The sequence below is a fragment of the Herpailurus yagouaroundi genome, unplaced genomic scaffold, assembly GCF_014898765.1.
Source record: "Herpailurus yagouaroundi ecotype Mexico unplaced genomic scaffold, PumYag 182, whole genome shotgun sequence".
In the NCBI taxonomy this organism is placed as follows: domain Eukaryota; kingdom Metazoa; phylum Chordata; class Mammalia; order Carnivora; family Felidae; genus Herpailurus; species Herpailurus yagouaroundi.
In genome coordinates this window covers 10,109,699-10,134,266 of record NW_024412413.1, presented here as the reverse complement: position 1 = coordinate 10,134,266, position 24,568 = coordinate 10,109,699, and the positions used below count along the sequence as shown (strand labels likewise).

The window sequence follows — 24,568 nt, the reverse complement described above, 5'->3', positions numbered from 1 at the left end:
TTCCTCTGCAGTTGTGGTCCTGGGCCAGAGGCATCATCTGGACCTTGTGAGGGGCAGACACTCAGTCCCCACACACCAACCCTCTGGAGTCAGAATCTGCACTTGAATGAGGCCCCGGGCAGGCTGGCAGGCTGGCGGGTGTCTGCGGTTTTTCAGACTGATTTAAAAGATCCCCAGAGAGGCACCTATGACTGCCAGCCACACCCGCTCCCAGGTCTGCTGCTGAATGCTGAAGGGCGGGGGGGACACACTCCCCTTCGCCCCGCCCCAGCAAAGAGGTGGACCGAGGGCTGCCCATGTCACTTTATCCTTTTCTACTTTATTACTTCAAATTAACAACCACAATAAAGCTCAAAAAAGTCCAATATTTACACAGGAAAAAAGTACAAAATTCCCCCCAAAGTTCTTCAGTATTTTTTTTTTCAGTTTTTTAAATTACAAAGTAATAAAAAGCTTTGCTCTTTAATTAAAAAAAAAAGAAAAAGAAAAAAGGGGAAAAAGAGGTAAATAAATTAGGAAATACACACATGGAGAAAACAAACAAAAAGAAAGTAAAAACAGGTGTTAACCAGGAGTGGATAAATCCAGCGCCCAGCCCTGACCCCAGGCTCCTCCTCAAGAGAGGCAGGACCCAGGGACGGTGGGGCCCCAGCGGGTGTCAGGACCGGAGAATTCATTTATAACCCAGGAGCCAGATGCTTTCTGGAAGCAGTCTCCACGGATTCTGCCCTAAGACCAGGAAAGTGGGAGGGGGCTGCCCCAGGCTGATGACAGTCTCAGGGGTCGGCGGTGGCGAGGACCCGCTGGCCTTCTTGAGGGACGTGGAGGTCGCTGTGTCCTTGTTAGGAGGAGAACAAAACGTTGGCCCGGCAGGTGGGGCGGGGCACCTGCTGTCCTGGGAGCTACAGACACAGACACACACGCACACAAGGAATCTCGGCCCCCACCACCTTGAGACCCATTCCTCAAAGTCTTCTTGGAGAGGCAAAGAAGGGACCCAAACGCTCAGGGGACGCTGGTAAAAGCCCAACACAGAAACTTGGCCATGGTCATTGCAGGGCGGGAGGGGCTGTGCATGTTTCCTGGGGTCCTGAGGTTCAAGAGCACCCAGTGGGATCTGCCTCCGACCAGCCAAACCGTTCCCCCAGCTCCTCAGGCCATCTCTTGATGGCACCGGAGGACCGTCTGCATCTCCAACACAGAGATCTCCCTTCCCGGCTGGTGTCTGTGTTGGCTGGGGCGGGGCCTTGGCGTCTGGCACGTGGAGCCCAGTGTCTGGGGGAGCATTTGGGAGCCTGAAGGTTGTGGACAGTGGCAAACGCGGAGGGACAAGAATCCGCTGTGCTGAAGGTTTCCCATCTTCTTGCCGTTGGCAGGAAAAAAAAAAAAAAAAAGAAAGAAAAGAAAAAAAAAAAAAAATCAAAGGAACAAAATCCATCGTCGGTTTTATGCTGAGTTTTTTTTTTCCTTTTTGTTCTTTTGAGTGGTTTTTTCCCCCATCTTTTTGTTGTTGTTGTTTTTTAAAAGAAAATACAGTGAAGACACTAGAAGGAGGAGAAAAGACAGATCAGGCGCATGTCTGCCTCTGGCCACCCATCCGCCAGACCACCTGCAGTTCCTACGCTCTTGACCTGAGGCTTTGAACGGGACCCTCTTTGGGGCACACAGCGGGTGCTCCATTTTCACAGGAAGAACACAATCTCTCTCCCTCCTCTGTTCTCTTGCTGAGTGGCCACACATCTGCCCCACCCTGCCACGGAAGGACTGGTCCCTGGACCTGAGATCCGATGAAGGTAAGCCCTGTTTTAGGTCCCAGCTCAGTCTCTGGAACGAATTTCTGCAAAGCAAATCGTGCCCAGGGCATCCTGGTGTGAGGCCAAGCTGGCGGAGCCCCCTGAAAAGTACATACTCCCCGGGGAGCTGGGACCTTCCCCTCACATGCCCCCAAAGAATCTCCACCTCCCCTTCCCCAAGCCAGGCCCCAGAGCAGAGGCCTGCTGTCCACCACCTGAAGACCACACATGGTCATAAACTCCCATCGAGGTTCACACTGGCCAGAGGGCTTGTGGAGGCCACCAAGCACCTTCTATTCCAGCACGTAGACTCCTAAGTACTCCTAAGTCCCTATTCTAGTGCTTTGTGTTTAAAAACAGCCCGAGGGCTGGGACAGGCAGGACTAAAGCCCCAGGGGAGGTCAGGGTTTGGATCCGGAGACTCTCTCTGCTAGGAACCGACTTTCCGGACAACTTTAGGGCAAAGAGGCGGGCAGGGGAGGCGGGGTGGGCAGATGGATGACCAGCCTAACGGCAAAGAGTTTTCTGGCAGAAATTAGCTGGTGTGGGCCGGGCCTACTGAAAACCTGAATCAAGTGGCTTCGAGGTGTTAAATTCTCTTGAGAGCTCTTGGTTTTAGGGGTCCCTGCCACTCCCCGCCGTACCCCACAACATAGACTCGTCTCCTCCTGGGGCCAGGGGCGTTTCTAGACCTGGCTGGGCTGCATCCACAGCAGATATGGACTCACCTAAGCAAATACTGGTCGGATGGCGGTTCCTCCTCACTTCCCGAGATGGTCAAATGGCACGCTTGTCTTTGGGAGGAGAGGCACAGCGGGGGGAGGAGATCAGCTGCTAGTAATGGTAACCTGGCAAATCTCTTCCCATTGTGGAGTTCCACGCACCCCCGGCCCCGGCCCCGGCCCCTGCCCCTGCCCCTGGAGCCAAGGGCAAGGCTGTGTGATCTCAACAACCTTAGGATGTAGCTGCTTTGTAGCCAAGAACATTGCCTAGAGAGGCAAGGCACCAGACTCCCAGCTCGTGGCGCACCGAGCCTCTCCCACGGCAGACAAAAGGACCAGAGCAGGTATCCTGCCCCACTCTGCCAAGACACCTTCCCTGGGCCACCGCGGACTGCCCCTTCCTAACCTTCCCAGTCCAAACATGGTCCTGAGTGAGGCCACCAGACGGGATCTGCCCATCTCTCACTCCTGTGCTGACCCTGACCCGAGGGAGGCTTCCTGATGGCAGGGACCACGAGCCCCTGCTCTGTGAGCTCCCCTGCTGCCCACCCAGGCCGGGCCCCGGTAGTGAAGGCAGGATCCCAGCTCCACCACCTGCTGGGGCGACCTACTTCTCTGAGCCTCAGTCTACTTTGGTCAGTGGGGCTAAGCTGACCTCAGAGTGATTAAAGGAAGCCAAGTCCCTGCTCAACAAAAGGGGCTGCTCCAAGGTTATCGGAGGGGGGAGAACAGACGCCCGAGCCCGGACTCCCTCCAGGCCAAGGCCCTGTGGCGCAGTGGTGAGGTGCAGGAGGACTGCAGAGAGGGCGGCTCACCTGTGAGGCTGAAATCCGGGAGACCTCTTGCCGCCCAGTGAGGTCGGAGGAGGAGACGTTGGCGGGCGCACCCCTGTGTAGCCTCATGCTCACCTTCCTCTCTCGGTCGACTCGTGAGATCGCTCTGGGAGAAGTATTGCCTAGAGGGTGAGGCGGGGAGAAGCCACCCTCAGTGTCCGGGTCCCTGGGTGCCCCCGGCACCCCCCGGGTCCGGCCCACCACACAAGGTCCCCGCTCACCAGCTTGCTGGATGCGGGAGGCTGGGGTGGAAGCCACAGGCTCGGCAGCAGGGCGGAGCCGGTTGGCGGTGGCCCCCGTGGGCGGGCCAGGGGGCAGGGCCCGGGTGGCGGACCCCCGGAGCTGCCCCATCCTCTCCTCGCGCTCGTGTTCTCGCCGCTCCCGGTCCACGTCCTCGGGGTTCCGGGCTGCGCCCTGTGGGGAGGAGATGAGACTTGGTCAGCCCCTGTGAGCTCAGGGTGCTCTGAGATCCGGCACTCACGCAGGGCAGAGCACAGGGAAGGAGGCCAGGCGGGCACCTGGGGGAGACGCAGCTCAGAAACCCTCTGGTCCAACCTCCTCCCCACCAGGCAGGAAGCCCGAGAAGCCTGGGAATGACCCGCGATCACACAGTACAGAGAAACGAAGCCACACGACCGCCCGGAAGGAGGAGGAAGCTGGGTCTCAGAAGCAGAGGGAGGTCACTCTGCCCTGGTCTCATGGGGCCGAAGCAGAGCCGAGAGGGCTAATGCCCCACAAAGACCAAGGGTACTCCTTGGCCCTCCCAACCTGGGCCCCTACTGTGTTCAGAAGCCCTTGGCCCCTCCAGGTTTCCAAACAGAGCAGAGCAGGTGTTCAGAGACCCAGAGAAGGAGGAACAGGCTAGCTAAAGGCAGGGCCAGCACTTGGACCAGGGCGCCAGCCAGGGGATCTTGTCAAAGGCTCTTCTTCCCCTGTCCCTGGACCTGGCAGTGACTTTTGGCAGGTGCTGTGGGGGAGGCCCAGGGACTCACACAGATGCTGCCGGCCCTGGGACAAGACAAGAGCTCAGGGGGAGCTCGAGAAAGAACGGGCTAGATGCCCCATAGAAGAAAGAGAGGCCCAACAGGCAGGCTGGGGCAGAAGGGGGAACATGAGCCCCCAGGGCCTGCCCTCCAGCTGCTGCCCCCGCCCAGTGCAGGAGGAAAGGAGAAAGGCCCAGAGAAAGGAGCCCGGCGTGGGAGCGGCACCCGGCCGCGTTACCTAGTTGGTCCTGGGGTCGTCCACAGGGAAGGGCAGGGGGCTGGCAGGAGGGGGGCCGCATCTGTGGAGAAGAGAGCTGCAGGCTGAGTGGGGGGGCCTGCTCACAGGCCACGGGGTGCAGGCTCCTGCAACCCTGTGTCTCTCCCAGGGAAATGGCCGAGAAGGCCCTGCTGTCCTTGGGAAATGATGGCTGGGGACGGCCGCGGCCTTGAAGCAACTCCAAGAGGTAGGGACTAGGGATCAGAATGATCCCTGAATCCCAGTGAGGAACCGAGGCCCAAGGAGTCCTCATGACCTACGTGGGGTCACAGCTCAGGGTAGAGCCGGGATCTGAATCCAGGCCTCTGCCACCCGGCTCTGCTCTGCGCTCTGCACCCCAGAGGACTTTGTAGGACATTTTAGGGATGCGCATGCCCAGCCCGCCCGCCCACAGGCCGGTGCAGGCAGGCCTGGAACCACCAGGGTTCAGCCTCCTGACTCCCAGTCTCCACCCCCTCTCCACTCCCGGGCTCCTGCCCACTCAGTGACAAGCTGGCTGAGAGCAACTCAGTCAGAACGAGAGCAAGCCTGTGAGAAGGGCCGCAGCTCCGCTCAGGAAACCTCCTGAGGGCAGGCCAGGGATGTGTTCATCCCCTGCCTGGGGGAACTGAGGCTGATGAAGTCAAGTGGTCCCTTCAGAGGGGCACAGCCTTGGGGCGACCGACTGAGCAGAGGGCTGGAGACCCTGCCCTTTGTGACCCCAGCAGTCTCGGGTCAAGGCCAGGCCCGAAGCAGGAGGAGCCGTTCTCCACGTTTCCACCTAACCAGTGATGCCTCAAGAAATGCACACCGGGGAGGTTTCTTGGCTTTTATTTGCCCACAGAAAACACAAAAGGTCAACATCAAAGTCACACAAGCATCCAGCCCTGTCGTGTGGACCCCTGTCCTTGGCTATATGGAGTATCCTCCTGGCCTGCTGGTTGGACCTTGGAACACAGCGGCTCTGTGTGCTGAGAGCAATGTCCCAGGCTCCAGGTATCCAGGGACTCCAGGGCCCTGATGCTGAACGGGGAGGCCACTTCAGGGAGAGAAGCTCTCAGTCAAGGGTAAGATCCTTCCCGTGGCCCTCTGTGCCCAGCACGGTGTCCAGTCTGCAGGTAGGTGCTGGTAACGGCACCGGGGGGGGGGCCTGGCCTTGAGGCGAAGGCATGGAAGGTCCCCGTCACAGGTCTGCAGATGCTTCCGCCAAAGGGCAGGTGAAGACGGTCGAGCTCACCAGGGTGACGGGGTCAAAGGCGCCCGCTGATCCAGCCCAGGCCAAGTCAGAGATCGGTGCAGAGTAAGGCTGCTGGCACCTCTGCTCAGCTTCCGACTCAAGAGCTTGCCTCTAAAGGGACCCCAGGAAGGGCTCAGAGTGGCAGCAGTGAGCGGGGAGGGTGCTCTTGGCCTGGCTTGACGTGAGATGTTGCCAGCCAGATGGTCCCACGAGAGGTTCTGCGAGGAGCCATCTAGAGCAGAGCTTTCTGTGATGACGGAAAGGTTCACGTCTACCTTGCTGGATATGGTAGCCACTGACCAGCCGCTTGTGGCTCCTGAGGGCTTGAAATGTAGCAAATGCAACTGAGGGACTACATTTTCAGCTTTCGTTTTAATTCATTAAAAATCAGCCACACGGAGCCAGGGGCTACCATACTGCCTGGCACAAGCCTAGACAACGTAAAACCCGTTCTTGGAGCTGCACGGAGAGGAAGGGCCGAGCCCATCCCCGAACCAGACCCAGGAATGACTTTCCACAAAGATGAGTGAGCGCCCAGCGGCCAGATGCCTTGAGCGACGCCCTCCGGCGAGAAGAGCCGGCCCTCGGCCACACTCCCGGCTGCGAGGTCTGGGTTGTAAGGTGCCCCACTGCCCATCTCCCACCCCTACCCCTCGGGTCCCTTGGCCTGTGAGACCGCTGTTCTCTGCCCGACCTCTGTCGAACTCCTCAGGGAACGGTGCCAGGCCACTGCCTGAGACCCAGAGAGAAGAGGGGCGTGAGACCCAGTGCCGACCCCAGCGTCCAAGAGAATAAGGCCTCGCGTCCTGAGCGTCTGGCAGAGCGAGCCGAGGGGATCCGCCACGAAAGGACAGGCACACCAGGATGGAGCGCAGTACGGGTGGGGGGCGTTTAATGAGTTCAGGTTCGATACAGAGGCCACCGTCAGGGTCTTGCTGAAGCCGCTCCCGGCGCCCGTTCCCACCAGGCCCTCCGGGGCGGGTGAACATCATCCCTCCTTCAGGCTCTGTTCGTCAGGCAGCTGCTGATTCATCCCCAAGAAGCTCCCGGCAGGGCCTTCTCCACCACCCCCTCTCCACCGCACCCCACCACGCCAAGGGACACCTCCTCAGGCCTGGCCCCGATGGGCTCAGACACACCTGGTGACGTCAGAACTGGGGCCCCGGAGTCCAGACCACGGGCCAGTAGTTTTGGGGGGGCAGCTCCTCCACCTCCTCCACGGGCCTATCTGGAGGGCCCTGGGTGCCCAGGGGCGCCGGGCACCTGGAAGGGACAGAGAGCACAGCAGAGGCTCAACCTCTTGTGCTTGCCCAGCCAAGCGGTAAATCTTGGAAAGGCCAGGCCTCAGAGGGTCCTTACCAGTAAGAGGGTGGGTACGTGGGCCCGGCACAGGGACAGGGGCGGGGGCAGGGCAGTGCAATAGCTTCGCTGTCACGGGGCTGAGCCTGGCTCGAGGAAGCCCCCTTTTCCAGAAGAGATGTGAAACAAGACACACAATTTCACAGATTCCGGAGCTCCGGGGCATGGCTGGCGCACGCTTCTCCCCACCCTACCCCCAAGACCCTTAAGAGAGGGAGACAGAGCAACCGCCTAGCAACACCCAGGGTCCCATGACCAGGAAGAAAGAAACCACAATGAATGGGTCCAGGCTGGCCAGAGGGGCCACGGTGAAGGCAGCCGCCTGGGACGTGCAGAACAAGAGCAGGGTGGTGTAGGCGACAATGAGGACAGCGGGGGGGCCCGCCAGCGCCACCCACGCCCCACCGAGAGCACCCAGGAGGGACTCGAGGCCCAGCCAGGTCCTCTTGGGTCTGGTGGGAGGTGGAGCCCTGCCCGGGCCCTGCTGACCACAGCGGCACGTGCTGTCAGCACAGATGAGGCCGGAGCGGGGGGGCCGCGGGGACTCCAGGACCCCAGCGAGGTCGCTTGCGCTGTCCAGCTCATAGCTCCCGTTTTTCGGGAGCCCCGCCCGCCACTGGGTCACTTTGGCCTCATGAGTCAGGGCCTTCCCCGTCCAGTCCCCCAAGCCCGCCTTGGCCTCCACGTGACTCACGAATTTGAGCATGTTCCAGTCGAAGACGTAGTCGTAGGAGAAGCCCTGCCTGTGGAAGAGGTTGCGGAAGAGCTGGCGCAGGTAGGAGTAGTCGGGCTTGTCGTCGAACCGCAGCGAGCGGCAGAAGTTGAGGTATGTTGAGAACTCGGCTGGCGGGGGTCACAAGGCACAGAAACGGTGAGGCCCGGGCTCCCGGGCGGCCCAGCAGCCTGTGTCGTCCCACCCACCCACCGTCCCCACAAATACTTTCAACCTAAGGCGGGGGGGGGGGGGGCGACAAGATGGCGCCAGCGCAGAACTCCGGGCGTCCGGGTGGCACTAAGACCCGTCCCTGCCCGCGGGCAGAGCCTCCGAAGACCGAGGAGGCGTGTGTTAGGGGCGAGCGTCCCCCCGCGGTGAGCAGGCCCCACAGCGCCTTATGTCACCGTTCTACCTGCTCCTGCCGACCATTCTGGGAGCCTTGCAGATAGCAGATCAAGAGCTGTCAAGCCCAACGGACAGACAAGAGCCCAATCAATGGGAACTCCCAACGTGCGCTTAGCCACAGGGGGAAAACTTCCATCTCCTCCTGCCCACAGCAGGGGTGGGGAGAGCCCCTCGTGAGAGAACAGAAAACATAACGTACACTGGGCTCTGCCCCCGGTTCCTGGCACAGAATTCCTAAAACCCTGGGGAAGCCCTAAACGCTAAGAGCACTAGGAGAATCTTCTGTTCCGGATGAGGTGACTCTGGGCGGGCTCCCGGCGGCTCCTGGATGGATGGGAGCTGGTCACCAGGAAGACCAAGCCACGATTAGAAAGCTTAGAATTTTCATGCCCCATCTCCCCAAACGCTTCTCTAGAAGGGAGGGGGCTGGAAATGGAGTCAGTGACTGTTTATGCCTACGTGAGGAAGCCTCCGTAAAAACCCCAACGGTGTGGGGTCTGGGCAGCTTCCAGTTGGACGCATCCACATACAGGAGGGTGACACACGTTGACTCCCTGGGGACAGAAGCCCCTGTGCTCGGGCCCCTCCCACACCTCGTCCTATGAACCCCTTCCTCTGACTATTCGTCCACACCCTTCAGCACAGCCTTTAATAAAGTGGTGGACGAGGTAAGTTTCCCGGGCTCCTACGAGCCGCCCTAGCAAATTAATCCCAGCCGAAGAGCAGGGCGTGGGAACCTCAGACACACGGCGCAGGTGGCAACCTGGACTGGTCAGTGGCATCTGAGGTGGGAGGAGGAGGACAGCCTGTGGGATCAAGCCCTGAACCTCCAGGCGGACGGTGGCCGAACGGAGCTACACTAGAGGACACCCAGCTGGTGTCGCACAGAACTGCTCGAGGGGCGGGTAACACCCCACACGTTTGGGGAGAAGCGTCAAAAGGGACATGTTCTATGCGGGTAGCCAAGGAGGCTCCCGGGGTAAGGCCGAACTAGCTTTTCCTAACACGCAGCCCTTGCGAGAAGAGGCCGGAGAGGAGGCCCGAGCAGCGACAGAGCGCATGCGATTAACGGTTCTGGCGCGGGGGGGCAGCAGCGGTCCGGTGTGGGCTGCGTGGCCTGGTCTTCCCCTCCGAGAAGCCTTCGGGGGTCCCCAGGCTGGCCGCCTCCCCACCTGGGCTACTCACAGGGGTAGCCTTTGCAGAGGACCTCGATGGGCGTCGACATCTTCTTCTCGCTGATGCGCTCGTACTTTTGGCGCTTGGTGGCCGCTTTGAGGCCCTGCCAGGGCAGGGAGCCCAGGTTGAAGTACATGAGCACGTAGCCCAGACTCTCCAGGTCGTCTCGACGGCTTTGCTCTGCATGGAATCGAGGACGGGGTGAGGGGCAGGGTCCGCCTGGGCCGGGATCCCCTCCTCCAGGACACCCTCCTCAACGGGGGGGCACCGCCCCTGCACCCCCTCACGCGCACTTGCTGCAACCCCAACACAAACAGGTGCAGGTTATTAACACTTCTGCAGAAAAGGGCAGTTTGGGGGCGCATCTGGCTTCGGCTCGGGCCATGATCTCGCGGTTCATGGTCTGAGCTCTCTGCTGTTGGCACGCAGCCTGCTTCAGATCCTTTGTCTCCCTCTCTCTCTCTGTCCCTCCCCAACTCACACACACTGCCCCCCAACCCAAATACACATTAAAAAAAAAAAAAAAAAGAAAGAAAAGGGCAGTTTCTCCAGCTCAGGTACTTATTCAATCAGTAACTATGTATAACCGGTACCCTGGTACCTCCCCGCCAGCCCACTCTGTGGGCAGGGCACAAGCGTGGCATCACCCAGGGCTGAGGTCAAATCCAGCTTTCGTACCAAGCTGCACAGCCTAAAGCAACCTGTGCTGCACCTGTGAGCCCGCGTTCCCCACACTGTAAAAGGGGACCGTCCCCACCCGTTCTCCAAGGCTGCCGTGGGGATGAAAAAGGCACGTTCAGGCGCTCGCTACGCCACAGTTCTTCTTCTTAAGGGGAAGATCTGACTTTGGGGCAAAAAGTGGGGGAACTGGGTGCCTGGGTGGCTCAGTTGGTTAAGCGTCCAACTCTTATTTCAGCTCAGGTCATGATCCCGCAGTCTGTGAGTTCGAGCCCTGCATCTGGCTCTGCGCTGATGGCACGGAGCCTAGTTGGGACTCAATTTCTCTCTCAAAATAAATAAACTTAAAAAAAGGCCGGCGGCGGGGGGGGGGGGGGGGAGGGGGGGGAGGGGTAAATCCAGGCCACAGAAAGCCAGGGTCCCGGCCAGCAGCCCATGGGCGCGCACTGCTCTTGGGCCTCGGACACTCACCGATGCCCAGATGGGTGTTGATGGAGGCATAGCGGGCAGTGCCAGTCAAGTTCTTGTTTTCCCGGTAGGGGATATGCTGGTGGGTGCGGGCGTCCCGGTATTTCTTGGCCAGGCCAAAGTCGATGATGTACACCAGGTTGCCCTTCTTCCCCAACCCCATGAGGAAGTTGTCGGGCTTGACGTCGCGGTGTATGAAGTTCTTGGAGTGGATGTACTCGATGCGGCTGATCTGGGGAGGGGACAGCAAATCATTCAGCAAGCGGTCCACGGAAGGGCCTTCACCAAGCACTCTGCGCCAGGCCCTGGATTGGGGGCGGGGGGCTGGGGTGGCAGGGACAGAAAACACACCCATGGTCCCTGCCCCGGGTAGGGGAGAAAGATCTGTCTGCAACTATGTAAGACGATTTCCAGGGGCAAGTCAGAGAAGGCTTCCTGGAGGAAGTGATACAGAAATTCTGAAAGAGGAGTTCACCGAGGTTGTTGTGAGATGGGGAAAGACAGCAAGATAGGAAATGAAACCTGGAAAGGCACCTGGGCCCCCATGGAAGCCTTTGCTGCCTGAAGCCAGAGTCAGAGAAGCATTTCGAAGGGTGTTCTGGCAACCAAATGACGGGGGAAGGGGGGAGAGGGAGAAGAGCCAGTGAAGCCTCGACAATGGTGACAGAGATGGAGTCTAAAAGACAGGATTTGTCCCCCAACTTGCAAAGGACACCCAAGTCAGGCAGACACACAGACTCTTCTCTTCCTTTAAGCATCAGGTCAGAAAAGTAAGTTGACTTATACGCGTAGGGTACACCCTCTGGCTGGTCAGTCCCCTTTCTGGACCTCGGGCTTCTGAAAATCCACAGCTTCCCTTGGCATGGCTGAGTATTTCCTAAGCCTTTACTGAGTGTCACACCCCGTGAGAACCTGACGACTCTCCTCTGCACACACACATTTAGACCAAAATTGCAGGTGCCTGCAGACTTTCTGTAGGTCAGCCGCAGACCCTGACCCCTGCCTAATAAGAGGTCTGTGTATCATTCCGGGTCCAACATTCTACGCTTTTGAGGCACCTGGCTGGCTTACTCAGCAGAGTGTGCGACTCTCGATCTCAGCGTCGTGAGTTTGAGCCCCACGTTGGGCGCAGAGCTAATTTAAAAATAAAATAAGAGTCCAAAATTCTGTGCTTTTAGATTTTTAAAGAGTTTTCCTCCCCTGAGTTTAACAGGGCGTCAGGACCCAAGGACAGCTCATCAGTAGGCATCTGCTCTGGTCCAGGCACTGTGTGGAGTCCCATGTGACCCCACAACGAACAACCCAGCCAAGGGGAGACTCTCATCTGAGACGACTGAGGCTCCGAGAGGCTTAGCGGTCTCCTACAGTCACCACAGCGGGGCGGGACCCAGGTCTGGATGATCACTAGTTTTAGAATCACCCGAGAGCAGAGTCCTACCCCAAGAGCCCAACCCAGGATTTCTGGAGTAGGACCGGGAATCTGCATTTAACCCCCTCCTCCATTCTACAGCCAATGGCCAAGGACCCCTGGTCCCGGTCCAGGAACCAAGCCTGTCCTATGGCCCTGTCACTGCCTCCCGCTGTGGCAGCCCCCAGAGGCAGCAGGCAGAGCCGGCACCCTGTGCCCAGTGGCACGGTGGGGACGCAGCGGTTGGGAGGGCAGCTGTAAGCCCAGCAGAGCCCACGGTCCCTGGCTTGGGAGGGGAGGTGGGGGCTCACCATCTGGTCGGCCAGGAGCAGCACCGTCTTGAGGCTGAACTTGCGGGAGCAGAAGTTGAAGAGGTCCTCCAGGCTGGGCCCCAGCAGCTCCATGACCATCACGTTGTAGTCACCTTCGGCTCCGCACCACTTGATGGACGGGATTCCCACTGAGGGCCAGAGAAGGGGGGGGGGGGGGGGGCGTCAGGGTAGGCCCTCCTGTGAACGCACGCGCATATTCATGCACAGTCCCTCACGCTCCGCCCCCAGGCCCCGCCAGCTCTCACCTCCCCCCTGCATCATCTTGTAGAACTTGCTCTCGATGTGCAGCTGCGGGTGCTTCGTTTTCACACACTCTAGCTTGATGGCAACTTCTTCACCAGAGGCGATGTTGGCACCTGCCAGGGGCGGGGGAGGAGCACAAGGGACCCGGGTCACGCTGGGCCAGGCAGGTGGCCCCGGGCCAGGGCTAACTCGTGTTTGCCCCGGAGCAGTTCAGCACCCCTCGGGGGAGGCCGGAATGGTGGCAAAGGGCCCAGCACCGCATCCAAGGGAAGTGGAGGGGCTGCGGGCACAGGGGCAGGAACCAGCCCAGCTTAGGCGACTGCAGAGAGCAAGAAAGGCAGCATGTGTGAGGGGAGGGATGGGAAGAACTACAGACACGTCACAGAGCCACAGGCCGGCGCAGCGGGAAGGCCAGGTGTAAAGGGAGACGTGTGACGTAAAAGGAATTTTATCCTGGTGAATGGGAGCCACTGAGCCGGAGAGGAGTGAGGTCAGTGGGATGTCAGTGTGGGAAGGAGAGAAGGGGGCAGGGCAAGGCTCTGTCTCAACAAAGACCCAAATCCAAATTGTGCCTTGCCTCAGTTTCCCCAGCTCCAATACTGAGTGGACTGAGCTAGAGGTCTGGGGGCTAGCCTTGAGAGATGGGCCAGCTGTAACTGTAGCTGCAAGCACTGAAACAGTGTAGTCTTAACACACAAACAGAGCAGAAAGTCCAGAGGAGAACACTACCACGAGAAGAATTTAGGGTGAGGGAAGGTCTGAGTCTCAAGTCAGGGGAAAGGAGCAGGCTCTGTGATAAGCGTCCTTGGAACAGCAGGCTGGCCGTCTGAGAAAAGTCACCACAGTTCACACCGCACACCAGGAGAAAGCCCAAGTGAAGCCAAAGTGTGTAGAAAAAAGAAAAAGGTGGGGGGTGTAGGTGAGCATAGCCACTTTGCCCCCCCCCCACTTTGTTTTCAAGTTTATTTTGAGAGGGGAGGAACGAGAGAATCCCAAGCAGGCTCCTGGCTGTCAGCGTAGAGCCTGAAGTGGGGCTTGAACTCACAAATCATGAGATCACCGTCTGAACTGAAATCAAGAGCCAGATGCTCAAGTGACTGAGCCACCAGGGCGCCCCAGCCTTTTTTTTTTTTTTTTTTTAATTTTTTAAAACATTTTAATTTATTTTTGAGAGATAGAGACAGAGCATGAGCAGGGGAGGGGTAGAGAGAGAGGGAAACACAGAATCCGAAGCAGGCTCCAGGCTCTGAGCTATCAGCACAGAGCCCACGTGGGGCTGGAACCCACAAACCATGAGATCATGACCTGAGCCAAAGTCGGACGCTTAACCAACTGATCTCTACACCCAATGTGGGGCTTGAACTCACGACCCTGAGATCGAGAGCTGTATGCTCTACTGACTCAACCAGCCAGGCACCCAAGCATAGCCACTTTGAAAACCAGGTTGACATTTCTTCATCTAGTAAAGCTGAACACACACAAACCCTCGCCCAAGCAAGCCCACTCCTGAGTGTGTGCCCTCCAGAAACATGTGAGCCCCCAGGAGGACAAGAATGTGCACACCACCAAACCAGCCTCAGAACGGCCAAGTCAGGACGCAGTCAGAGAGAGGAATGCCACAGGGCAGTGCAGAGGAAAGGCTGGCGGGCGGCTCCCAGCATCTTCACACTCAGTACAAGAGAACAAGGGGCGGCACCATTCACAGGAACCCAAAGTGAACACAACCCAGTGCCCAGCACCGAACTCGTGGACACACTGAATGCATCTCTCCACGCGGTGGGATGTTATCCCGCCCAAAAGGGGACGAAGGACGGACTCACGCTGCAACGCTAATGAACTTTACAAACACGCTACGAGAAGAGGCCAGACGCAAAAGCGTAAATATTGCATGATTCCGTTATCGGAAATGTCCAGAGTTGGTCAATCTGCGGAGACAGGAAGTAGATTGGTGCCTGCCAGGGGTCGGGGGAGGGGGAAAGAGGGAGTACCTACTTAATGGGTACAGGGTTTTCTTTTGGGGTGATGAAAATGTTTCGGGACTAGGTGGGAATGGTGGTTGCGGCACGACACTGGGAACGTCCCACCGGCCACTTAACTGTGTACTTTAAAAACGGTTAATTTTCTTATGTGCATTTCACCTCAACTGAAAAAAGAGGAAGACAGAACAAGGCAGGCACAGTTCAGAACGTGCAGTGCTGAGCACTGTCAGGTCTAGGGATACAAACGTGATAGAACTCTTTAGCAAGAGGGAACGATTTCAATTGTCAGTGGTTCGCTCTGTGAGGGGAAAGCAGAGGAGGGGATACAGTGGGCCGCCAGGGGCCTGCAAGATGACAGGCGCGTCCTCCCCCGAGGGGAAGGGTGCCCAATACTATGCGTATCTGTTGTACGTATTCCTTTGTGCCTACTCGACACTTAATAAAAAGAAAACATCGAGGGGCGCCTGGCTGGCTCAGTCAGTGGAGCATGTGACTCTTGAACTCGGGGTTGTAAGTTCAAGCCCCACTTCGGGTGTAGAGATTACTTAAAAACAAAAAAAAATATTAAAAAGTTAAAAAAAAAAAAAGAAAACAATGAGACGTTAGAGGAATAGAAGAGAGAACTGCCTTCTAACTTTGGGGTAGGCAAGCCTTTTAATCCCTGATTTAAAATCCGAAGGCCATTAAAAAAAAAGGGGGGGGGGGCTCTGTCCCATCCAGAAAGGGAATCCCTTCTCTGTGGCAAAAATACCAGCAACAAAGTCCTAAGAAATACATACTTGTAACTCTTCGCAGCGGCAAAGAGCTGGTGGCCCTACTATGTTAACGAGCTCCTACGTATTAGTAGGAAAAAGACTCAAGGCTCAAAGGAACTAGTGTAAAGAATCTGAACACACACTTGGAGAGGAGGAAACCATTCATATAAAAATGGCGTACTCTTGGGGCGCCTGGGTGGCGCAGTCGGTTGAGCGTCCGACTTCAGCCAGGTCACGATCTCGCGGTCCGGGAGTTCGAGCCCCGCGTCGGGCTCTGGGCGGATGGCTCAGAGCCTGGAGCCTGTTTCCGATTCTGTGTCTCCCTCTCTCTCTCTGCCCCTCCCCCGTTCATGCTCTGTCTCTCTCTGTCCCCAAAATAAATAAACGTTGAAAAAAAAATTTTTTTTTAAAAAATGGCGTACTCTTAAGAAAAAGATGCTCAGCCCCCTTATAAGAGAAACGCACATGGTCCTGAAAAAGCAAGACGCGTGTGCTGTCCCGGCAGAGCTGTGGGGCGGTGGGCACTGTGCCCGAGGTGCATCCCCGCTCCCGCTTCGGGAGTACACTCCACACCCTGGCGAGTGCAAAAGAGGCCCGGGACGAGGCTGTCCGTGGTGAGCTGTTTCCAACAACAAAACGTGGACACGGCCCAGGTGGCCATCATTCTGGCCACGGGTTAAAGAAAGAAGGGCCCACCAATAACCCAGAATACAATGGAAAAAGAATGAGGAAGCTCTCTCTGTGCCCAAGCCGACAGATCTCAAAGATACAGGAAGTGAAAAAGCAAAGTACAGAGTAGTATGTATTCTCTGCTCTTTCCAGTTTAAAAACAAACAAAGAAAGGTGGGGAAATCGTCCCTATCTGTGTTTGGTTGTATCTACGTAAGAAAACACTGCAAAGAAGCGTGAGAAACCAGTAAGGACCCGGGAGGGCTACACGGCTACGCCGACCCCTAGCCCTGGAAGGGTGAAGGACACCGCACTGGACACCAGGTTCCTCGTGGTCACTTTTTCCCAACACCTGGAACAGAATTCACACACTTCCAATCACTTCTGAAGTATACAATGCAGTGGTTTTTTAGCATATTCACAAGTTCACCCCGAACACCAGTACCCCTCAGTACTCGCTCCACATCTCCCCCAAACCCCAGCTCTGGGCAAAACCACTCATCTCCTTTGTGTCTATGGATGTGCCTATTCTGGACGTTTCGTGTAAGTGAAATCCCACGACGTGTGATCTTTTTGACTGGCTTCTTTCACTTAGCGTGCTCTTGTGTTTTGGTTTTTGGTTTTGCGTCGTTTCATTTTTGAACCCCGTAAAATGAAATTAAAATTAAAAAGAACACAGAGGACCAAATCCAGGGAGCCACGGGAGAAAAAAAGTACTTTGCAAACTGTAAAGCGCTTCTGGCATAGCAACAGTCATCGCTGGGGACAGCCACACACGTGTCTGGGGGACAGTAAGGATGTGGCACGGGAGAGGGTGTTTTGAGTGCCTGGCACGCAGTAAGTGCTCAACAAAAGTTGGGTTTGGTAAGTACCGGCCCCCGGGCTTCAGAGGTGAGCCCACATAGGTCCTAACCACGCGCAGGCCAGTGGGAGGAAAGGCCGCAAGGGCTCCTGATGCATGAGCGGGACTGTGCCAGAGGGAGGTCACAGCACCTGCGAAGGCCAGACGGGAGTGGGGTGCAGCGAACTCTGAGTCGTTTGGTGCAGCCAGAGCTTGAGGTAGCTGAAGAAGACACGGGAAGAGGTGAGCAAGGGAGAGATCAGAAGGGTCTCAAATGCCAGGCTAAGATCCTGGCCATGAGCCTGAGACTCTGCAGGCCAGGTATGAACGCCTTTATTACAGGCTTTCTCGGCTTTCCCACTGACACCTGAGGCCCAGCAGTTCTTTGCTGTGGGGACTGTCCTGTGCATTGCTGCGCCGTCAGCAGCATCTCTGACCTCCACCCACCAGCTGCCAGCGGTACCCTCCTCTTCCCCGAGTTGAAACGATCAAAAATGTCCCCAGATCTTGCCACATGTCTCCTGTGGGACAAATAAATCTGTACTCCCCCCGGCCTCGTTCGGACCCACCGCCATATTAGAAAGGACTGGAAGGGCATGTGAGGGGCGAGGGAGCCCCAGAAGGAGCCGCTCCAACAACCGTCCAGGCAAGAGCTGACTGTGGTCCCAGCCAGGCAGGAGGCAGAGACCTTGACACTTTAGAAGTGGGGCCTCTTATGATTCAGCAGATGTGCGCAGCAGGGAGAGGGGGAGAGGGGAAGGAGCCCTTTATTCCTTTGAACTCTCCTGCAGTCCCGCAAGGACTACTGTTTGTATCTCTCCTTGACATCCACAGAAACTAAAACACCAAAGGTCAAAGACTAAATGCCACGCTCGCTTCCCCAGGACACGGACCTCGCTCCTAGGCCAAGGCTTCGTGTCCCTGCAGAGTGCTGGAAAGCCACCACAGCTGCCTGCCCCCAAAGGCTCCCACCACCACAAGGCCCCTTTTGCTGCCTCTAGGTTCTATCAGGAAGCTGCAAGCCTTGTCTCTGAGCTCCCTTCGTTCTGCTACTGAGGCTCAGTAAGGTGACGTAACTGGCCCGAGGTCATAGGTGTAGCTGGGGGCAGAGCCAGGATTTAAATGTTAGTCCCCAAAGACTCTACACATACACAGTGAGCCCTGGACCACTGAGGCAGCCCTGCCCTGGATGAACACCGCTCACCTTCTGTGGAGGCAATGGAGGAGAATTCTAAGTGAAGAGTGCCAGAGCAGGGGTGGTGGAGGTGACCCAGCAGTTGGATACAGTGGCCCTGTTGGGGGATGGGCCAGTCTGGAAAACAAACTTGGGACACGGAGAAGGGCTTGGAGCCGGCCAGCCCTAGGATCTGGGGCCTGGGGAAGTCCTGGGTGGGGAGAGGGGGTGACCAACCTCACGTGGGGGCTCATTCTCCCCAGCACAGACTCACATGTATAATCAGGGACCTGGCTGGACTGGAAGTGCAGAAGAAAGCACCCCCACAACCACCTGTTGGGGAGCACCGTCCCCTCGCCATTGAGAACCGAGGAGCAGAGACTAAGAGGCATAGGGAGTTCTCAAGGGCGCACAGCCAGTGGTGGTAGAGTGGGCATAGTCTCGGCCACTTCTGGACCCCGTGTAGCTGACCTGAGGCCCTGACAAAGCTGGTCCCACTCTCCTGGTTGTCCCCTTATGATACTTGGAGGCGGGACCAGAAGAGAAGCTGCAGGCCTCGAAGCCATATCCACAAAGCACTCGCCTTCGGGTGATCCTGGAAAGCAGGACCTGGAGGCCGCACCCAACCCCACCTGCAGAGGCCATCTGGAGTCAGGCCCTGGCACAGGCACCAGCGACAAGAATGCAGCCAGAGCTCTGAACAAAGGGAGCCAGCGAGGCCAGCCGGGGAGGCCCTACAATCGCCACTGTCCCCACACTAGCAGGAGCCCAGGAATGAGCAGGACGTGGCGTCATGCCAGGACCCCCTTGGCCTGAGCACCCAGCAAAGGCTGGACAGGGCAGCTGCTCAGGGCAGAACGGGCTCCTCACCTCCACTCAGGCCGAAGGGGACCCAAATCCTTTGGACAGTAGCAAATCCCAAAAAAGACGGAGGGCTGGTGGGGGGGGGGGGGGCAACATAAAAACACTACCGCTGGGCCGACACGTGCGGGCGTTGTGCACACTCTGATCTCGTGACTTCTCACCACCCTGCGGGCCTCATGACCGACCCCGTTTTACTGACAGGGGAGCCAAGGCTGGCAGAGGTCATCACCTGTTCAAGGGCATACGAGAAGCACCCTGGTAGAATTTACATCAGGGCCTGTCCAAAGAGAAGCAAACCTGGGTCTGGTTTTTAAAATAAACTAGATAGGGGCGACTGGGTGGCGCAGTTGGTTAAGCGTCCGACTTCAGCCAGGTCACGATCTCGCGGTCCGGGAGTTCGAGCCCCGCGTCAGGCTCTGGGCGGATGGCTCGGAGCCTGGAGCCTGTTTCCGATTCTGTGTCTCCCTCTCTCTCTGCCCCTCCCCCGTTCATGCTCTGTCTCTCTCTGTCCCCAAAATAAATAAACGTTGAAAAAAAATAAAGAAAGAAAATAAATAAATAAATAAAATAAAATAAACTAGATAAACAGGAAGTTCTGCCCCCAGGGAGGTCCCACCACATGGACCAGGGACACTAGCTTTCTGAAATGACCTTGGCCTGCCTCTCCCCATTCTGTTCTCTTCTGCAAAGAGAAGGCCCTGGATTGGATGCTTCCTAGAAGCAGATGTGCACGTGTGCCAAAAACTACTCCCCGTGCCTTTTGCTCTTGGTCAGCCAGGCCTCAACATCACACAAACTTCCCGTATGGGGACACTGAGGCACAGAGCAGCCACACGACTTTCCTGCAGCTGCACAAAGCCCGGTCTGGAACTCGGGTCTATCTGACGTCTTCCCCTCATGTTCTGTCACACCCTCTCGCTCGTGTGGGGTATAAAGACTGCCTTTTCTAGTGTTCGAGAGAAACCCTGGGTGGCCAATTTGATGGTACTGCACCTGCTTCTTGATGTGTGCGGAAGGGACAGCATGGCTCTAGAGGCTGCTGCTGTGCGGGGCGACCACATTCAACTAGGACCCTGCCCAGAACCAACTACACGCTCAGAGAACGTCCCCTCCCTGTCCCCTCCGATGCGGGAGGCAGCAGCTCACCAAGAAGGAGTCCGTACCCCAAGAGGGCAGAGACCTAGACCACTGGGTGAGAGAAACCCCCTCCTCCCCAAGTTCAGAACCAATGAGCACAGCACACTGCCTTGATGCTTTCTTTTCTCTGCCCGGGGCCAGAAATTATTTACCTTGCTTTTCCAAGGAGGAAAAGAGGGACAGGAATGAGGATAAACCCCAGGGGCTGGCCACCCTGCTCTAACAACTCCCATTCAAGGTTACCCACACAGCATCTCCCCTCCAGACCCTTTTCTGCCAGGTCAGGGAACGGGGTGAGCGATTCGTTTCAAATGACAACACGGGAACAAACTCAGACTCTCAACAGGAAGCACATCCGGAGAGAAAGGTCCAGAACGCTATGGCCAGACCCCTACCCCCCACCCCCACCCAGAGGTTACTGGGAGAGCCTGCGTCACTGTCATTCCGAAGCCCGCCTGGGCTGAATTCCAGGGGGCCCCCCCAAGCAGAGGGAGGGGGCCCAGGCCTCCTCTGCCTATTAGCATCCTTCTCCCAGGAGGCAACAAACGGGGTGCTACCCCAGCCTGGCCTTTCCCACGCCCAGCTGGAGACCCAGGTCACCTGCAGCTGGAAACCAGGGCTAAAAATGCCCTCTTCTGCCCAGCCTGCAGCAGGTGGGCACCCCACCCCACCCTGACTGCGTGAGGAGCCCCCTGGCCTGCCTCCCCCACAACCTGCTGCTTTCCTCCTTACCTGGGATGGCCCTGGGGACAAAATGGCCCAAACATGCCACGGGAGGCCTGAAGCCAAGTTCTGGCTTCAGAGCCTGAAGACCTGCCACATTCCCTCCTGCTTGTCCCCGGCGCTGTCCCCAGGGCCCCAAAACCGCTAGGCCGGAACCAGAGACACTTACCCAGGTAGATGTCTCCAAAGGACCCACTCCCGATCTTCCGTCCCAGGCGGTACTTGTTCCCCACACGCAGCTCCATGACTCACTCTCGCTGCAGAGGGAAGCAGAGACACACGGGTCAGGGAAGCGGGGAGCCGGGAAGGGAGCCTAGGCCGCGAGACCCCACCACATCCCCCACCAAAGGTCAGGGAAAGACCCAAGGAACTCGGGAGACCAGCATTCTCCCTCCCACTGTACAGGAAGAGATTTGGCCTGGCTTTGCCCGAGGGCATCCAGGTGTCAGGTGGCCTGATGGCCTCCACGTGTGAGCAATAGCGGAGGCGGGCTGAGAACACATGTCAGGGTGGCCAGGCAGAAGGCGGAATCGGAGATAAGGCCCGGGAGGAAAGAGCCAAGCAAGCATCTCCTCGGGGGACACGCATCTGGGGACCCTCCAATAAAAGCCTCTCAGGTGCGGGCCAGTCACAAAGGGCCAAGACCCTGAAAGGAAAATCAAAGACAAAGGGGGTGATGGGGGAGGGGGGGGACACAGGAGCTGCTCGTTCTGGGGGTGCTACCGTGGCAACCACCGGCAGGTTCCAACCTCCAGGGACGGAAGGACAAGGTGAACCCTAACCCCGGCCCCCACCCCTAACCTTCTCTGCTTCTAGTGCCAGGAACCGGACACGAGGCCTCCACGGCCTGGCCTGGTCTTTCCAGAGGCCAGAGCTTGCCAGCGTGCAGTGTGCCCTGCTGGAGAGGGGCCTCCTCCCCAACTCAGGGGGCAGCCAGGAAAGGGGGCCACCAGAACACCCAGTCACCTCCCTCTCCCACAACACCAAGCACTTCACACAGGTCTCGCTGCACGTATTTTTGGGGATGGACAGTTTGGGGTTGGCTTCCTTCAAGACTAGAAGGAGGGTCTCCCCAGAGGGCCCCACAGAGCAACTGAGGCAACCAAAGCCAGGTTTTTAGCCACTGGCCTCTGGGGTGGGAGGAGAGGCCTGAGGGAAGGATGTTGATGTGAGCAGTTCCCCTCCTCCCTGTGCCCCATCCTGTGCCCAAGCCCATGAGACATCAGGGGCCACCCTGGTGGGGATCCCTGTGCCCTCCAGGATCCTGGCCTGCAGAAGAAGAAACTCAAAGGCCAGGAGATGGTTTCTACAGTTAGGGGAGAGGGGATGGTGAACTATCAAATGGGGAGAAAGACGGGGGATCCCTAACGTCTCAGAGTGTTCATATGGGGGGGGGGGTCTCCCTTTGCAGACAGGGAACTAGGGAGGCCACATCACCTGCCCCACACTCCCCAGCAGCAACTTGGTGGCAGTCTCCTCACCTCGGACCCAGACAGGGTTCCCGCTGCCCCACCTGACACAATCAGGACTGATTTCCTGCCAGGCCTGGGAAGCAAAGCAGGAAGACGGAAAAGCGGCTGTACCAGGCACAGCAGCCCTGCCTCTTTCCTATGCCAAACGCTATCCCCAAAGCCAGACCCACCTGGGAGGGGAGATGGGCGAGATCTAGTTCACAGATGGCCAGGCTGGAGCTCTCTGGCCCCGCAGAGGCCAGAAGCCAACAGCTCCTGCCCAGGACACACATCCAGCCCTGGCACCTAACTCCCAGGGAGCCGCCACTGGCCCTGCCCCCGGTGGCCACAAGGAAGTAGCCTCCACCCCATGCCAGCCAAACTCTGGGCTCTCAACCAAGGGCCTCTGCCCACACGCCTGGCCAGTCCCGGCTGAGGTGCCGCGGCTGCCAGCGGAACACTCTCCACATTTGCAGAAAACTCACATTTCACATACACACCGACCTGTGTGTACCCACCAAAGGAAGAAAGAAAAGCAGACGCACACCGTGAGCCGCACGGAGGGGGAGGGGACGGGGGGGGGGTCACGGGTGTGTGCATACACAAACACTGCCCCCCCCCAGTCCGTTTTCTGCCAACGCCAATTCAGAGACCACACATGGCAGCCAGGAAAGCCGCAGGTTAGGAGAGAAACATAAATATACCCGCATCCTATATTACATAAATACCCACGCCAGGTTATATAAATACCCGCGCCCTCCGTCTGGGTGTCTTACATAAATTACATAAATACACTGCACATGACCCCCCAGCCCCTCCCCACTCACCGGGCTGTGGGCAGAGAAGGGAAGAAGAGAGGGTGCAAACAACAGCCCTGCAGGAAACCACGGCTGGGCGCTAGCCACCCAGACCCGGGGCGGGGGGCAGGGCCCCAGAGAGAGCCTAGACTGTCCCAGCACTGTCCCCTAAAAAGCCGCCCAGAGGAAAGGAGAAAGGATAGAGTCAGGAAAAGGAGAAGCTTTCCAGTTCTTTGCCGATTCTCCCATGGGGGGGGTGGGGGGGGAAGGGGGGTGGAAAAAACGAAGTGAAAAAGAAAAAAAAAAAAAAAAAAGGCAGACGCAAATCCGGAGTTTCAGCTGGTTAAAAAAAAAATTACACAAACTACCAAGCAGCAGAGCACATGGACAGTTTCCTTACTCTCTGATACCCCCTCACCCCCAGCCAGAGCCCTTATCACTGGACCATTAAAATAAAAATTGGAGGGACGCTCTAGACAGTAAGGCAAAGGAGCCCCCAAACAGGCATCCGCTGGGCGTAACTTCAGACACTCTGGATCCCCTTCTCCCCAAATCCTTCTCCCTGAGGAAGGCTGTGCCCAGGAAGGTTGTGCTGAGAACACAAGCAAGAGAACTAAGGGAAAAGTTGGGGAGGGGGCTCACCCCACTTTGAGTTTGGGCGTGAAGAGGAGCTTGGGAATCCTCTCTCTAGAGAGACCCGGACAAAACATAGTTTGTGTCCACGGAGACTCGCAAAACATGGATTTCTCCCAGCAGAAACGGGAGAATGCGATCTGATAAATAACCCCCACCCCTTTCTTTCTCTCCACAAAGGAAAACAGAATCTGTGGCTGAGTGACCACACACCCCATCACCTCAGGGCCCCCAGGCGCCCCCCGATCACCCCCATCCAACACAGGGGAGCAGCCTCGCTGACCCCCAGGTCCGGAGCCCCGAGCCGGGAGAGAAGGGGGGAGGCGCTGCTGATTGTCCAGTGAAACACACAGAAGCCAGGGTTTGGCCGAGAAGCCCGAATCAACAGTATCAACAGTCTAGGGTGGCCCCAGCACCCTAGTCCCGGACCTCCCCCTCCCCCCCCCCCCGCAGCGTCCCCCCCAATCCCAGCCCGAGGTGGCCTCTCGGCCGGCTGGGGCCTTGAAGGGTCCAGCTGGGGGAGGGGGAGGCGGGCCAGACTGGGGGGGCCTCCCCCGGTTAAGCCTGCAAAATAATAGTCACCCTCCTCCTCCTCGTCCCCAGCCGCGCCTTTGTCCTCGCCGGGCCGAGCGGGCGGCGCCCGGGCTGCCCCCCCCTCCCCGTACCCGAGTGCGAACGCGCGTGTGTCCGCCCTCCCCTCCCCTCCCCTCCCTCTCGCGCAAAAACAAAGAGGCGGAGGGAGCCCCGTTTCCCCCCGGGTTTGCGCCCCTCCGCGGGCCCGCGGCCCCCCAATATTTACCCCGCCGGGAAGGCGCCGGTACCGGGCCGCTGCTCTGGGGGCTGCCGCGGGCGGGGGCGGCCCGCCGGGGCGGATGCCGGAGGATTCGCGGAGCCGCCCGGCGCGCCAGCCTCTCCCGGCCCAGCCGCCGCCGCCGCC

General features: G+C 58.0%; 1 protein-coding gene across 10 annotated transcripts in view; it reads right to left on the bottom strand.

The window, feature by feature from the left end:
* Nucleotides 1–299: 299 nt before the first annotated feature.
* Nucleotides 300–24,568, bottom strand: part of CSNK1E (casein kinase 1 epsilon) — a 34,980-nt gene continuing 10,711 nt past the window's right edge. The window contains exons 1-12 of one of the 10 annotated variants that reach the window (XM_040490836.1): nt 24,431–24,557; nt 20,920–21,007; nt 12,611–12,721; nt 12,345–12,493; nt 10,629–10,857; nt 9,489–9,659; nt 7,878–8,026; nt 4,570–4,630; nt 3,570–3,762; nt 3,331–3,470; nt 2,522–2,587; nt 300–1,359 (exon numbers count right to left, since the gene is read on the bottom strand). In XM_040490836.1, coding sequence (XP_040346770.1) covers nt 2,571–2,587; nt 3,331–3,470; nt 3,570–3,762; nt 4,570–4,630; nt 7,878–8,026; nt 9,489–9,659; nt 10,629–10,857; nt 12,345–12,493; nt 12,611–12,721; nt 20,920–20,995 — 1,296 coding nt within the window. In that variant the 5' untranslated portion in view covers nt 20,996–21,007; nt 24,431–24,557 and the 3' untranslated portion in view covers nt 300–1,359; nt 2,522–2,570. Of the gene's footprint in view, nt 1,360–1,510; nt 1,545–1,566; nt 1,838–2,521; nt 2,588–3,330; nt 3,471–3,569; nt 3,763–4,569; nt 4,631–5,402; nt 8,027–9,488; nt 9,660–10,628; nt 10,858–12,344; nt 12,494–12,610; nt 12,722–20,919; nt 21,008–24,430; nt 24,558–24,568 lie in introns of those variants that run through there. The other 9 variants (XM_040490835.1, XM_040490837.1, XM_040490839.1 and 6 more) reach the window with 9 other exon arrangements.